Source organism: Haemorhous mexicanus, chromosome 6, assembly GCF_027477595.1.
Source record: "Haemorhous mexicanus isolate bHaeMex1 chromosome 6, bHaeMex1.pri, whole genome shotgun sequence".
NCBI classification, from domain to species: domain Eukaryota; kingdom Metazoa; phylum Chordata; class Aves; order Passeriformes; family Fringillidae; genus Haemorhous; species Haemorhous mexicanus.
Genome location: NC_082346.1, coordinates 1,787,058 through 1,800,048, shown reverse-complemented (window position 1 = coordinate 1,800,048; position 12,991 = coordinate 1,787,058). Strand labels below are relative to the sequence as shown.

General features: G+C 41.7%; 1 protein-coding gene across 4 annotated transcripts in view; it reads right to left on the bottom strand.

Annotated features, from left to right (window-relative positions):
- Positions 1-12,991, bottom strand: part of GALNT18 (polypeptide N-acetylgalactosaminyltransferase 18) — a 246,427-nt gene that overhangs the window by 10,273 nt on the left and 223,163 nt on the right. For 3 of the 4 annotated variants that reach the window (XM_059848290.1, XM_059848288.1, XM_059848287.1), the window contains one exon: positions 8,165-8,640. The exons of the other annotated variant lie outside the window; for it this stretch is intronic. In XM_059848290.1, coding sequence (XP_059704273.1) covers positions 8,494-8,640 — 147 coding nt within the window. In that variant the 3' untranslated portion in view covers positions 8,165-8,493. Of the gene's footprint in view, positions 1-8,164; positions 8,641-12,991 lie in introns of those variants that run through there. 4 annotated transcript variants of the gene reach the window in all.

Below are 12,991 nucleotides of genomic sequence, written 5' to 3'. Positions count from 1 at the left end.
ACACCTGGCAGGAGGCACACAGGATGTCACCACATTTCTCTTCAGAGAGAAAAGCAAGGCACAGTTCTTCCCAAGGATATTCCTGGGATTCACATTCTCTAAACCTCAGAGAAAGGGAAAATAATTCTGATTACTTGCTGTGCCTGGGTTTGTGCCACATAGAATGCAATATGGAGATTGTTTAGCCACAGTGATGGGGTTTGGTTCCCTCGCCCTGTCAGGGCCAGCTCTGTGTGTGTGCTGGGACTGTGGGTGACAGCCACCAGATCCTGGCAGTGTGAGCAGGGTGAGTGCTTGGCAGATTCAGTTTACATGTCATATGATGTAAATATAATGATAATTTAATATGTATTATATTATTATTATTATATTTACATTATATTACATGTCAACTGAACCATTATATTATTACTATAGTAATATATATTATTAAAATAATAATATAATGATTCAGTTGACATGTAATATAATGTAAATATAATAACATAATGTATTCTATAATATAGTATAGAATAATATAGTATAATAAAGTAACTAATTAAAAATAAGAGGGAGTCCTCCTCATCATTTCTCCCTGCCATGGGGGTTGTCCTGTTTCAATGCAGGAGCTGTTGCCTGTGTGCTTAATGGGTAAGACAAGAACACCCTGCAGCAGGGTTTGCATCACCACTTGAGCAGCCCCTCAAGTGCAACACATTCCCACCTCCCAGCTGTGAAATCAGGGCTGCACTTGTCTGCAGCTTGCCTGCAAACTTGTGAGTGTTTGTTTGGCCTCAAGCCAGGCTTTGAGCTCGTTTTTTCCGAGATGTGTTTGTAGCAGTTCATTGTTTCTTTTTAGAGTGGTCAACTTTTTATTTGACGCTGGTTTAGGTGGTTGTGATTCCTCTAAGAGTGGAGCACCAGGAGGGGTCAGAAAGGTGTTCTGTAAAACCACTGTTGTTTCACAGAGAACTGTTGGCAGTATCAGTCATGCCAGAGGAATTCCTGCCCAGTTTTTAGAAAGCAGGAGTAATACAGGTGCTGTTTCTGGGTAAAACACTGAGACCAGCAAAATCTGCTGGAAAATTCAATTTTCCTGTACCTCTGACTCATGTCACAATCTTTAATAATCTTTTGATTCCACTGTGTCCTTAACAGGGCAAGGCATTATTTTGGGGTGAAAGAGCAGCATGGATCAATGGGCCACAATGGAATTAATAATTAAGAGGCAGGTTTGTATAACCATGATCCTCCTGGAAAGTGTCACTGCAAGCTGCCCCACAGAAATTGATACACAAGAGAAAATGATGGCTCTCAAGCTAATTTGACTCAGGCAATATTCATCTTTCATGAATGTTTTCCACGAAGTAAATGACCACTTCTGCAGAGAATCTGAAGTCAATGTGGACAGACAGGCTTCTGAAACTACAGCAGTAAAAGTGGACTTGTGGGAGCTTAGATGTGATACCCAGTATTCCCTTCAGATCCTTCCAGATGGTGAAATCTCCATGTGATTCAATCTCTCCTAGGAAAATTCAGTCAAGGATTTAATACCTGAAAGCTTTACTCTCAAGAAGAAATATTTAAATTTGCCATCCTTGACAGGAGTTATGATTGTGAGACCAAGCAGAGGAAGTCATGCTGTAGAACAATAAAATTATTTAAATATGACCTGGTTCAAGCCTGAACTGACACTTTGAATACCCTCTGCTAAAAAAGATTGGTGTAAGGGAGGCTTTTTCTTTGACTTTGTTGATTGTTAAATAGACAGAAATCTCACATTTAAGTGCCTAGGCACAATGCACACAGGCAGGCAGAAGGATGAGCTATCTCACACATAGCCAATGTGCCTTCCAAGTTATTCAGTTAAAGTTTGGACTCTGTTTTCTAAGAATAGGAAAGAAGATTAGAAAAGTGATACCTGCCAGAAATTTAAAGTTATCTTTAATACAGGTTTTGTGGTTTGGGGGTATTTTTTTCCTTTGGGCAATGTGTTCCCAGGTAAAAAGAGCTCAATAGCAAAGCATGTGAGGAGCACTACAAGTCAAGGAAATTCACTTCTCTAGTGTGATGATCTTCCTTCATCTCTTAATAAAAGAAGCTCTCTCTGAATGGCTGCCAGATCTGATGAGACATGGTCAGCAAAAAAGCACAAGACCTGTTTTGGAAAGTGCTGTCCATTTGATAACTTCTAATTCTTGTCTTTGCACTTGTCTTTTTCTGTGGTTTAGAAAGGTCTCAGCATCCAGTTTTGGTGGCAAGATCCTTTTTGTGCACAGGATCCTTTCTGTGATTGCCAGTGCTTATTCTAGGTGATCTGTTGACATGTTTGGGACATATTTTTAGAATCCCCTCTTTGATTGTGAGCATTTCCAGAGCACTTAACTCAAGTGATACTTCTTGTTCTAACAGCTGAACAATATCTAGGAGAATACAGAAAACTAGAAAATAATGGTAAATCACACAAATATGATGCACAGAAAACCCTTATTAACAGATGCTGAAAATAAAAATGTAACCTATGGTGGTTTGTTTTGAATTGGAATGAGTGCATTTGTCATCTGCAGCAAAATATTCATAACTGGAATGAGAATAACTGGCACTTATGGGCACTTAAATGTTATTTCCTATCTGTGTTTGCAGAAAATGGGCAGATCTTCCTGAGGTTAGCTGTTGGTGTGCCACTTCTAGAGCAGATGGGGAAATAAAACACTGAAATCAAGTGATTTCAGCAATGAGAGAAGGTAGGGGAGTATCAGTGCAAATGACAAGCTGAGGAGCTTGGTTCTCTAGGTGTAAGAAAGAGTCTTTATTTAATTTTTTTTTTAATAAACCCGTTTTGGGGGTTTATTAAAACCCCCCAAAACTGCCACCCACACAGACTTCTGATCAAGAATGTCAGCAGAGTTTAAAGGCTGAACTGAACTCTAAACTTTTAGGTCACCACCTTCTAAACTGTGGTCTGGTTTATTTAAAATACTCAGTTTCTTTCCTTTTAAAACCTGAATGACAATCTCATGCACCTTTGGCCTTTTGTAACTAATACATATTTGTTGTTTTCATATTCTAAGGTGATATTCTTTAATTGGAAAATTCTGTCCTATCATAGATGCACCTCAAATGAGACTGCTTCACTGGAAACAATATATTAGTATGAAAAGTATGGGTTTTTTTACAGTGCTAAAAAGTTTTCAGATGGTTTATGACCAAAATCCCCTCAGGCTATTCAGAACAAGGCTGAGTTCAGGTAAAATGGTCACTTTCATCTGACAATGCAAAGCTCATGTTAGTCAGTAAAAAGCAATATATTGCCCTGCTGTTTAAAAATATAGCCATGAATGACAGACCTGAGACTCAACTTTTGCCCTTTTAAGTAAAGCAAGGGGTGCAGCAGGGGGAAAATTGATAAAATCAGTAGAGAATGCACTGTTAGATAATAGCCTTGCTAATTGCCTCCAGAGCCTCTGTGTTAACACAGCTATTTTGTATTCTGGTTGGAGAAGTCACTGTGGAAAACTTCTAACATTCACTTGAGAAAATGCTGAAAAAGGAGCATGGGTTCTGCTTTTTTTGTCAGCATTAAAAAAAGCTGTAGTGCTGAAGGTGTTCTGCGTGGCAGTGATGTAATTGTGAACCAAACCTGACATTTTGGTGTCTTATCTGCATGTCTTAAAAGACTCCAGTTGGATAAAGTGCACTTTAATGTAATTTTTCTTCTGTTGTGCTTGGCCAGTAAGTCTGTGTCCATGCATGCTTATGTTTTGGACATAAAATTACATGAATTTGATGATGTAGAGATATATACACACATAATTTAGGTCTGCAAGCAAAGTTGTGCTTACAGACACATTTTTACATTGATTGTAAAATGTAAGTATGACCTTCTCAAATCTGTTTCCCTTTATATCTGAAGCTAAGTAAGTATTCAGTGCTACCCAGTATAAAATGACATATGACAGCTACTTGCTTAATTATAATTTTTGCAACTACCTCTTGATTAACATACACAAAAAGGCTCAGTGATTAGTTTTGACTGATTAACTTCTGTTTAGAAAAGACACATGATGTTGGAGGATGAAATTTTGATCCTTCAGAAAGATGAAACCAAAAAACCAAAAGAGGACAATCCTAAATCCTACTCTGCACAGAGTTTTTGGCCAGCCTGGAAAGATGAGGCAGGCAAGGATAATCAGGAATTCTCCTGTCAGAGTTCCAGCTGGGAATGGGTGGGTATGGTGTCAGTAATCTGTGCCCCTGAATACCTGGAGCTTTGTAAAAATAAGTATTTAAACATAGAAATGAATAAATTCCTGGAACCTGGATCCTTCTGAAGACTGTGCAGCCCATCTCCAAAAGTACTGCCCAGGCAACCAAGCCCCTCCAGCTTCTCCCTAAGGATGTGGAAAGGCTCTGCAGGCTGTGCTCAGGTCACCAGCACAGCTCCTTTCCCCCTTGGTGCTGGTAGCTTGCCCCAAGTGCTCATGAGGTGAGAGAGCACTCATGGAAAACCTTGGGAAAGCACTCTGGGAGATGTCCTGGCACAGGGGAATGACACCTGAGAGGGTATTTGCTGCCCATAAATATTTAAGCAGGTTCTGTAGGAACAGGGCTTGGGGTTTCTTGCAGTGTTGTATTTCCTGTAATTGTCAGTGTGTCCTTCCAGCTGGTAGATGTGGTGGCTGCACTGCTGTTGGTCAAGAGAAACTGATCAAAATAGAGGGGGATAGTTGCCAAGCAGTAGGAGGAAGAGGGAGCTGACTGCATCTTTCTGGTCATCTTCATCTCTGACTAGACTCAGTCGAGGAGTTTTATGCCTTCTGGAAGGGTTTTCTTTGCTAGCTTTTCCTCTTTAAAACAAACCAACCCTCCCAAACCCTAAATATTGTTAGAGAATATATTTTACCTTTTGATGGTTGAATAAGGTTCTGTAGTTTTCCAGAAAGAGAAGATGAGTTCTATTTTCCACTTGGTCCTTTTGATTATTTTTTTCCCTTGGACAGTGTGAGGCAGTGCTCCTCTCTCTGTGCAATTTTTGTGCAGCTGGAAGAAGTACTGATGAGGCAGCTCACTGCTAAGAGTGTCCAGTGAAATGTGGCCACGTCCTTCAGTTCTGCTTGTGCTGTTGTGTTTTTCTGAGAAGCTTCTCAGAGAAATCTGTTCAGAGACCTGAGGTCTCAGAGCACAATAATGGTCATGCTTGTGTACACTTATAATTTTTACTGTATCCTTTTTGAGGCTTACCCACAGATTTAAACCCCTCTCCCTTTTATTATGATATCACATAAAAGTGTTTGCTCCATGATAAAAAACAAAAGGGAAAAGTATATTCTAAATCATGCATTTTACAAGTTGCTGCTGTATAAAGTAATCTTTCAAGTCCAGATTTATAGGGTTTCCCCCCCAAGAATTTTTATTCTGGTAAAATAAAAATTCTGTAGTTACCAGAACTGCAGTGGGCTCAAATTTAAATGCACAGTCACCAGTGAGGGATTCTCTGTAAGGCTGTAGAAGAAGTGTTCCTGAGTGCAGGCCCCGTGGGGATCAAGGGAACAGCAGCCTTGGAGCTGGGGTGCAGCAGGGAGGCTCAGCTGAACAGAACACAGGTGCTAGGAGGGCACTGTCACATCTTCTGAAAAATCCCTTCGCCAGGATTTCTTCTCCTGGGGAGCTGAGAAGCCTCAGGGAAAAAAATCCCAATATTATCTCACTTGCTTCTCCCTGTTTGGCTGCTTTGGAATGTGGCTGGAGATTGCTCACCCAAAGGTGCCTGTTTGATTGGATCCATGTGAATTGTTTTAACTTAATGGCCAATCACCATCAGCTGTGTTGGACTCTCTGAGTCAGTCACAAGTTTTTATTATTCATTCTTGTCCAGCCTTCTGTCTGTATCCTTTTCTCTTTCTTTAGTACAGTTTTAGTATAGCATTCTTTGTTATAAGTACATAAAATAATAAATCAGCCTTCTGAGAACATGGAGTCAGATTCACTCCTCTCTCCCCTGGTCCTGGGGGACCTCCAAACTCAACACCAGGACAAGGAGCAGTGGGGTCAGGCTGAAGGAGGGGAAGTTTGGGGTGGATATATGGATGAGTTTTGTCCCTGTGTGGGTGGTGAGGCACAGGCTGTGCAGAGATGTGGATGCCCCATCCCTGGGGGGATCAAGGCCAGGTTGGATGGGGCTTGAGGGACCTGGTGGAGTGGAAGGTGTCCCTGCCCATGGCAGGGGGGTGGTTCTAGGGATCTTGAAGGCCTCTTCCAACCCAAACCATTCTATGACTGTGGTTTGGCACCATGATGTGGTTCTCTAAAGTGGGGTGTTGTCACCCTGCTCTTCCAAGTTCTTCCAAGCCTTCTGATGTTTACATTCTTGTCATGAACTCTCTCACGCACTTTTCTGTAAATAATTATTGTTTTACATTCTTTTCTGGAGAAGGAGAAATTTGATGGACTGTTGTCTTGCCCAGTGTCACAGGAGAGGTGGCACTGTCACCCTTGAATGCACTGGCACTTTTGAAAGTCTATAAATGTTGGAGTCAGAAATTAAACTTCCTTTTTTTTTATCTTGGAGGTTCCAGGGTGCATGTAATTTTATTTTGTGTCCTATAGTGACAGGGTGTGGGGATATTTTGGTTGGTTTGTTTGGGTTTTTCCCACTTGGCAAGGGCCATCAGCACACTGCTGCAATGTCACCAGGAGTAACTCCAATCTTCTCTGGGCAGATTCTAGACACAGGATACTCATTATGATATTAAACATAGCAATTCAGAGCTCAGCACCTTTCTTTCAAGGCTTTGCTAGGCATCTCCTTCTAGTGTTCACAAATAAAAACATCCCCAGACCAAAGAGTGAAAGCCCAGATCAGCAAGGCTGGAGAAATCCAGAGGAGACTGATTTGATCCCCAGCACTGGGGTTTCCTTATGGCTGCACCTCCATGCCCTGAGCATCTCTGCTGGAAGGAAGCCCAGTTTGTCTCCTGCCACTCTGCATGTGTTCCATGCTTTTTGTGTCTGAACATGCAGTTTCTTCCCCATTCCTCTGGAATGACTGAATTAGGGAGTGCTCAAAACGACCCTGCATTCTAATTCTAATTTTCATGTGTGTTTTTTTTTACTCAAAAAGGCTGAGGAGCCTCCAAAGTTAGTCAAAGGTCAGGTGTTCAGCCCATCTCCACCTCTGTGACTTTTCTCCTGTTGTTTGGCTCGGGGTTTTCCTCTTTGGGAAGCAGATTTATGGTGGCTGTACATCTATCTATATGATAAATATAGAGGGGAAATTGGAATACCTTAAATTGATGTGCCCCAAGGAGCAATGCTGTGAGCTGATCCTCAGAGTGAAGCCAGTCTGTAAAAGACAGTCTGGCACTCAACCAGCTCCAAAACAGGTTAGGGCTGTTGCTTAAGGTAGCAAACAGAATAAAAAGGACAAATAGAGAAGAGAAAGGAGATAGAAGAGAAGGAATTTACATACAAATAAAAGCAGCTGGAAATAGACTCCAGCAATCCCAGTGCTCTGGTTTTCCTCATCAAATTTTCTCTCCTCACCAGTGTGAGCAGAGATGAAGTGATGTGGAATTGCATTCACACCTCCTTCAAGGCAGGGAGAAAAGCAGAGTGAATTCATACCTTTTTCTCTTGGATGGAGCCATTTTTACCCAAGCCTAAATGCAGGGAACAACTGCATTTAAAAAAAGGACTTTTAAGAACAACGAAGAATTGGAGGGAAAGTTCAGCCACAGAAATGGAGGCCAACCCACTGCGAAATGTCAGGGTTTATATTCTAGTTTTCTTCCAGTAGCTGCTGCTTTTCTCTTGGATATTTTTTCCCCTTCTTTTTAACAAATTCTCTTCCCTGCCTCGCTTGGGCCCTGGGGTTCTCTCTGGGGTTTTATTAAGTGGTACTGGAGAGGAAAAATACTTGGGGACATAACACATCCACAGCCCAGACCTTTCCCCTGCATTTGCACACCAGTAGCTAGAGTGGCCTAGACAGATCTCTGGAGAGGGAGAATGGAGAAAATCCTCCCTCACTGCAGCTACTGGTGGGCAGGTGGAACTTTTTATCAAAAGTCTGCAGAATTCTGATGCTCTGCAGCAACATGCTGAGATCAGGCTTGGGTTAATGAAAGCAAGGAAACCAGCACTTAACTTCCAAACTGATCTCCATGGAGACACCTACACAGTAATAGTGTTTGCACTTTTTTATTCAATAAAAGTTTGAGATATAAATAGTCTCCATTTGCTTAATATTTACAGTTGTAAAATATTTTAGGATAGCCTACCCGTCACCTGTCATTCAGCATCTCTATAAATGTCGTGAAAACATCACTGTGAAATAAAAACTCCTTTTTTCCATCCCACAAACCCTATTTCCACACGCTCACAAAATCAAATCAGAGACAAAAAAGGGGAGAGAAGGAGCTGGGGGCACGGGGAGCGGGAGGAATGCAGTACAGCAGGCGACAATGCAGTACTTGCTACACAGTAGCAAAAGAAATGGGTACAAAATTCAGTCTGCTATGATGACAAGCTTCTCAGGACATTTGTTATGGACCAGCGTTGTCCAGTGCACTTCTGAAGGACCACTTGGAACCCAAATTCATTTTCGTTGTTTTCCTGCAATTCCAGGCAGCGCTTGGATTTTCGGTTCTGGATAGGACCTCCCTGTAAAGATTGGGGCAAAAACAGAGAGAAAAAGAAAAAGAAGGGTTTGTGTTCAACACTGGCCTCGTTGCATTGCTGCTGTGGGGTAATATAAGTTATAGAACATTCCAGTGTCCATCTGCTGTGAAACAATTTCCAGTTAGGGACAAGACAAGTGCTGGATTTGGAAGGAAGGTCCCTTTGTCACAGGCTGGTTTAACCTCTGGTTAAAGCTTGATGCAACTCAAAAATGAAGGCAGGGCTTTAATAAGGCAGCACTCATCTGGGAATTGAACAGGATCAATACTGAGAATTAGCAAGAAAAGATTATAAAAGACATTTCAGTATTCAAGGAATAAACAGTTTCTGCCCTTTATCATTTATGCAGCATGCCATGGCTGCCTTTTGCCTTATTTTGGTGTTCACAAGTGCAGCAGGACCACAAAATCGGGGAACTCAGGCAAACAGGAGAGCTTTTGGCTTTCTTATGGTTAAAATGCATAGGTAGAAAGCAGTCTCAATAGTCTCAATTGCCTGGTTTCCATTTCAGCACATGGGATTTCTGGAACCAGGCTGTGTTTCTACCTATGCATTTTAACCATAAGAAAGCCAAAAGCTTTCCTGTTTGCCTGAGTTCCCCGATTTTGTGGTTCTGCTGCACTTGTGAACACCAAAACAAGGCAAAAGGCAGCCATGGCATGCTGCATAAATGATAAAGGGCAGAAACTGTTTATTCCTTGAATACTGAAATGTCTTTTATAATCTTTTCTTGCTAATTCTCAGTATTGATTCTGTTCAATTCCCAGATGAGTGCTGCCTTATTAAAGCCCTGCCTTCATTTTTGAGTTGCATCAAGCTTTAAATCACTGCTACCACACAAATAACTACAGACCTCGATTACAATTGAAGTGTCATGCAGGTGACATAAATGACATTTTCCCCTCTTTAAATCTGTTTTCAGTTGGTTCTTTCCTCCTCTCTCAGGTCTAAGGAAGGCACAGATAACTTGTACACACATCAGTGTCTGGGAGGTTTCTTCCAAGACACACGGGGATACACAGAGCAGAGTAATTGCACACAAGTCTGAAAGTGGCTTTCTCTAAAGGACCTTGGACTTGTGTGGAGAATTACTGGCTTAATCTATAAATCAAAGAAGGGAGTTGGTGCAGATCAGTACACCTGAAGTATGGAAAGAGCAGAAGCATTGAAATTGCTTCTATGTACGATGGGGAAAAGGAGCTGCTGTAAAAAACCCAACCCAAGCACCCAATTGCACACAAAACCCCCCCACCTCAGGGCTTGGTTCAAGTCTGTGTTATACCTGGCAGTGTAAAGTCATTACAAAGTGGGCAGGGCGTTGGCACAGAGCCCACAGAGCCCACAGAAAGGCTGTGTGCTGCTCCCCAGCCAAGGGCAGCTCGTGCCTCTCAGTGCAGCTTCTGCTCCACGCACACCCATGGCTGAGGGTCCCTCCCATCCCACCAGTAGTGCTCAGCAAGAACCTTCCCTAGGATGGGACTTCTAAAACAGCATTTTGGAATGAATGAAATACAGAATCAGGTTCGAAAGCTCCGCATTTTAAATATAGCTTTGGATACGAGGGACTGAGACATAAACTTTAAGGAATTTAGTGAAGATTTTAGAGGAGCTGAGGTTTTAGTTAGGGATAAGCTTTATTGGAGTTAATCAAAATAAATGGGTAGGCCTTGAAGTTAAGAGTTAGTAGCTAACTAATAATTGATTGCTTGTCAGCAAAAAGTTTGGTTAGCTGGGTTTCTAATGAAGAATACAGAAACTGATAAATGGCTTTTAGGAACATAAAACAATTGTTGGCCTGCTCAGTTCTGAACCCAACTGAAAACAGGGAATGGGAGCTCTACCAAGGGTTCATTTGTCAGATTTGAAAAGGCAGAAAGGTCAGAAGGAGGAAGACTTCATTTCCTTCCTCATTTTGGGACCCCTCCCCATGGAAGGGACCACCGACCCATTTGGAGGAACAAACTCCTCATGCTTAATGGCTTTTGAACTAATTACCATTGGAATGGGATGTGCCAAAGGTATGAATGTGCATTTGTATTTTGGGTATTCAATACTTGTACAGATAAAAGGGCTCTGGAATCACCTGTAAATTGGGTGTGTATTTGGGAGCTATCCCACAATAAACAGACACTTTTAACTGTTAGAGAGTTTTTGGATATAGTACTAGATCAATATCCATACTGGGAATGGGATGTACCAAAGGTGTGAATATGCATTTGTATTTTGGGTATTCAATACTTGTACAGATAAAAGGGCTCTGGAATCACCTGTAAATGGCAGTGTGCATTTGGGAGCTGTCCCACAATAAACATCCACTTTCTAACTCTAAACTGTTAGAGAGTTTTTGTCCCTCACAGTTGGATATCAGTACTAGATCAATATCCTTAATTTTAATAAATCAGGACCATTTCTAGAATAATCCACAAGAATTCAAAATGTGTGGCTCCCATAAATCCTCCTGGTAGGTCTATGTGCAGCCTCGATAAAATTTGCACTGATTACCAGACAGACAGGCTTGCAGAGGCATTTTAATACACCTCCATAATGAAATGCTGAATGAGCTGTATTTCCCCCCTGCTGTATAACTGTTATTGACATTTGTATTAATAACAGAGGTTGAATTTGGCTCTCTGGTGGGAGCATAAACTCCAAACTATCCAAAAGCAATAACACTGCATGGCATACAAGAAATTTGAAGAAACTACGATGAATATTTTGTCAATCCTTTATTATATGCCATTTCTTGTCTTATCCTAGGCACTCTCACTACATCCACCTCTCCACTAATCTCATTCCTCCATTCCCTTGGCTATTTTGGCTTTCTAGAGATCATTGCAGTGAGGCTGATTTTTTTTTTTTTTCTCTCCAAGGTAATTTAATGAGCTCTGAACTAGGTTATTCACATGTAAAACTCTGATGGATATTTTGGATATTTTCTCATGGTGAAAGGAACAGCTCTCTTGTTTTCTTCTGGAATAACATTTCTATCCTTGAAGAAAGCTGTAGAGTGTGGTTTTCCACTGGGCAGACTCAGTGTTGCATGGCACCCAGGGTCAGCTCTCTTGGTTTAAACTGGAATTGGGAATTACACCTTACAAGTGGTTCTGCCTAAAGCCAAAATCAAGATGAACTTCCTTGTGTTTTCAGCTGATGCTGGAGGTGCTTGTGCTGCTGTTAGTTAGGTAAACTAGTTTTGTATCTTTCATTTACTGGCTGTCTCTCATCTGACTTTTGGTGCTAGAGACATTCTCAGCTCAGAACCTGCACTGGAAGCTGAGGAAAGTTGTCCCCCTTTGTCTTGTTAGAAAATTGGCTCCATTACTTGCCTGATTTCTGGACTTGGCATATAACTCTAGGCTTCCCCTGTCATTTCTAATTTACTGGCATAAGGGGAGGAACAGAATTCCCTCTCTCCATTTTTTTTGTGGAGCACTTGTTAGGTAGTGCTCCACAAAAAAATGGAGAGAGGGAATTCTGTTCCTCTGTTAGGCAGAGGAAGGCACAGTGTTAGAACTTAAACACTGCCATGAAGAGTTGGAATTTTTCTGCTCAATTCCCATTTGTTTCAGTGGTTAAGGGTTTCTTTCACTTGAATGGGCCCAAATGCCATGTGGATTTGGGGGTAGAGGAAGGAGGATGTTGACAGTGGAGACAAAGTTTTTTCCTTTTTTCTAAATTTTGTAGAGCAGACCCAGGTGTTACAGTAAATGTATTCATGAGAAACACTAACACAGGCAGCTACACAAACAAAGTATAAACCATTCCTAAGGAAAAACCAAACAAGCAAGCAACAAAAAAAAACATATTAAAAAGCCCCTTCACACTCCTTCACTCTTTCAGAAGGGCCCTCATGTGAAATCTGGCTTTTATTTAGCAGAAACAAGTGAACTGGGAGATAAAAAGCCAAGGAAGCTCTTTTTGATGTGGGGAAAGTGCTCTGGCTGCTGAGAACCACCTTGCTGAGTGCACTGGAGCTGCTGTATGGAATAGAAAGAGACACCAAAATTAAGCAGTGCCTAATGTGTGTGAATTGGGTATTGCAGAGAGCACAAGATGTGCTTTTTTTAACCACAAAAGGGAAATGTGAAGGCTCAAGCCCTGTCAGGAGCTGCTCTGTTTCTAGGAGATGAGAGGCCAGTGCAGAGCCACTGCTTCAGCCTTCAGAGTGGGTGTAGTGTGCACACATTTTACTCAGACTCATTAAGAAAATTAAATCCTCCTCAAAGAATTAGGCCCAAACATTCTGCAAGTGTTTTGAAAGCCAGTGGCTGCACTCTGCCCCGGGGGCTCTTGTGAAATCCAGCTGTGCTGGACGGGGCTGGAGCACAGCTGG